Consider the following 2,689-nt stretch of genomic DNA (forward strand, 5'->3'; position numbering starts at 1 on the left):
GCAGCAATGGAAACCCAGAGGTGATGTAAGGCTGCACTTAGGAGCCAAGGGTTTCTTTACTATTGTTTTCTCCAATCTGGAAGACAAGGATAGGATATTCGATGGAGGGTTGTATTTCTTTGCCTCCGCAGGGCTTTACATAAGGCCATGGAAACCCAACTTTATACCAGAAAAGGAAACTTTCAAGTAGGTACCAGTATGGATACACCTTTTTTCTCTTCCAATTGATTATTGGGGACATGCAGCACTGGAACAGATAGGTAACAAGCTAGGGACCTTCATCAAGGCCTCAGAAGCGACATTACAAAAAAGGTATACCTCTTGTGCTAGAATCTATGTGGAGATGGATGTTTCGGGAGCATTGCATGAGGGCCTATGGCTGGAATATAGAGACGAAGATTATTTCCAAGCCATTGACTATGAACAAATCTCGTTCCGTTGCAGAAAATGTCATGAGCATGGTCATTTAATCAGAGAATGCCCATTGAACAAAGTGGCAGGGGAAAACAAAGAAAACAAAGGAGAGAAGAACAAGGAAGTCTTCACAAGACCGAAAGCCAAACAGAGAGCAAATAAAAAACGCCAAACCAAGGAAAGCACTTCACATGGCGATATAAGCAATGCATTCGAAGTATTGGAGACAGAAACAGAATCAGAGGACAACAATAAAGAACAAGAGACCACGAATATAAGCAAATCTACAACCACACCAAAAAGGAAGGATCCGGAGATGAACCCTTCAAGTAGCATTCATCAGGTTCAAGAAACAACGGATGCGGCAGAAGAAGATTCGAAGATGTTCACCAATGAAATCGGGCTAGAAGATATGGAATTAAGCGACATACTAGAGCAAGAAGGTATGGATCTACCAAATATGGTTGAGAACTAGAAAAAGAAGGGAATGGAACATATATCAGAAGAGGAGGTAAAGAGAATCAATGACATATTCATAGCACGGCAACGGGCAGAGGTGGAGCTACAGAGTAAGTGCTTGGGAACAACAAAAGGGCTAGGGATTCGCACACAGGGATTGCATCAAACCTCCAGCAACTCCAAGCACCGGAAAAAAAGAGGAAGAAGGACTAACAATGAGGCATTACAAGAACTGGGACAGATGCTCTTAAATTCAGGTAAGATGAAAGCCCTTGAGGCATTCTCACTAACCTCCTAAACTCTGTTTAAAATGAAAGTTCTTTCTTGGAATGCTAGAGGGCTAAATAGCCAAACAAAACAATGTTTATTAAAGAAGAAGGTCCAAAAGGAACAACCAGACATAGTGTTTGTGCAAGAAACTAAGTGCTCAAGCAATACGGTAGTCAATATCAGCAAAAAACTAGGTAAACGCATGGAATACTTGGAGACAACAAGCAATGGATGGGAGGGAGGCTTGGTCATTTTGTGGAATCCACAGGTAATCCAGCTCCTTTCCTCTGAGGCAACCAAATCTTACATATCTATAGAAGTCCAAGTAGTAGGGAACTCATAAACTTATCTTTGCACCAATGTCTATGGCCCCCAGAAACTAGAGGCTAAACTTCTATTTCTAAGAACACTATTCAACCTAAAGCTAAGATATCCTCAAGCAAAGGCAATCTTTGGAGGTGATTTCAACATGATCACCTCACTCGCAGAAAAGAGAGGAGGTATTAGAAAACTCAATAGAGACTCTGAAGCTTTCCTAGACTTCATCAGATCGGCCAATCTGGTAGATGTATTCCCCAAGAGCAGCGCTTTCACGTGGAACAACAAAAGGGGAGGGGAAAGTCAAATAGCCTCTCGGCTGGACAAATTTGTAGTAACAGAAAGCATTCTTCTGGAAGGAATTATTGTTGAATCAAACATTCTTCCCAGTGGAGGGTCGGACCATTGGCCCATCACAATGACTGCAGCAATCCAAGGCACTCCTAGAAATAAACCTTTCAGATTTGAAAAGTTCTGGCTCACTCATCCTGATTTCATTCAGAAAATTGAACAATGGTGGAAAGAACCGTTAGGCATAAGAGGTACCAAAATGTATCTTCTGCAGGCTAAACTGAAACACATCAAAGCCAAAATCAAAGTCTGGAATCATGAAGTCTTTGGGAATATATTCAAGGAAAAAAAGAAACTGGAGGAGCAAATGGAACATATACATGAAGGATGGATTCAAGGTAACATAGACCAAGACACTGTGGACAGGGAAAAGAAGCTAATGAAGGACTGGCAACTACGATGTCAATAGGAGGAAACACTTTGGAAGAAAAAATATCGAATCCAATGGCTTAAGGAAGGCGAACAGAACACCAAATTCTTTCATAGATCTGCCATTGACCACAGAGGGGCTAACAAAATTCTAAGCCTTAAAGATGAACAAGGAGCCACTGTACAGACGCATCAAGAAATCTCCAACCTCCTTATAACCCACTTCAGTAGGATTTCTCAGGAACCTGGGATCGACAGAGAGGAGGCCATTAAGGAACTTGTATCCTCCATCCCCAAGCTAATCTCGGAGGAGAAAAACATAGCTTTAAGTTGAGAAATCTCCTTAGAAGAGGTGGAAGAGGCTGTAAAAGAGATGCCAAATGGTAAAGCACCTGGGCCTGATGGATTTACCATCAACTTTTACAAAGCTTGTTGGGAGATAGTCAAAATAGAAGTATGGGAAGCAGTGGAGGATTCATGGTGCTCCTCTTCAATCCTCAAGTCCCTC

General features: G+C 41.9%; 1 protein-coding gene across 1 annotated transcript; it reads left to right on the forward strand.

The window, feature by feature from the left end:
- Positions 1-1,612: 1,612 nt before the first annotated feature.
- On the forward strand, positions 1,613-2,221 carry LOC149157219 (uncharacterized). Its single transcript, XM_089437624.1, has one exon. The coding sequence runs from the start codon at positions 1,613-1,615 to the stop codon at positions 2,219-2,221; it is 609 nt and encodes a 202-aa protein (XP_089293750.1).
- Positions 2,222-2,689: the final 468 nt, after the last annotated feature.

This window comes from Pinus tabuliformis, chromosome 5_2, assembly GCF_031772625.1.
Source record: "Pinus tabuliformis cultivar Carrire ecotype Pingquan chromosome 5_2, CPIR1, whole genome shotgun sequence".
Taxonomy (NCBI): Eukaryota; Viridiplantae; Streptophyta; class Pinopsida; order Pinales; family Pinaceae; genus Pinus; species Pinus tabuliformis.

Coding starts and splice junctions, on each gene's coding strand:
- LOC149157219 (XM_089437624.1), top strand. CDS start 1,613: ATGATCACCTCACTCGCAGAAAAGAGAGGAGGTATTAGAAAACTCAAT.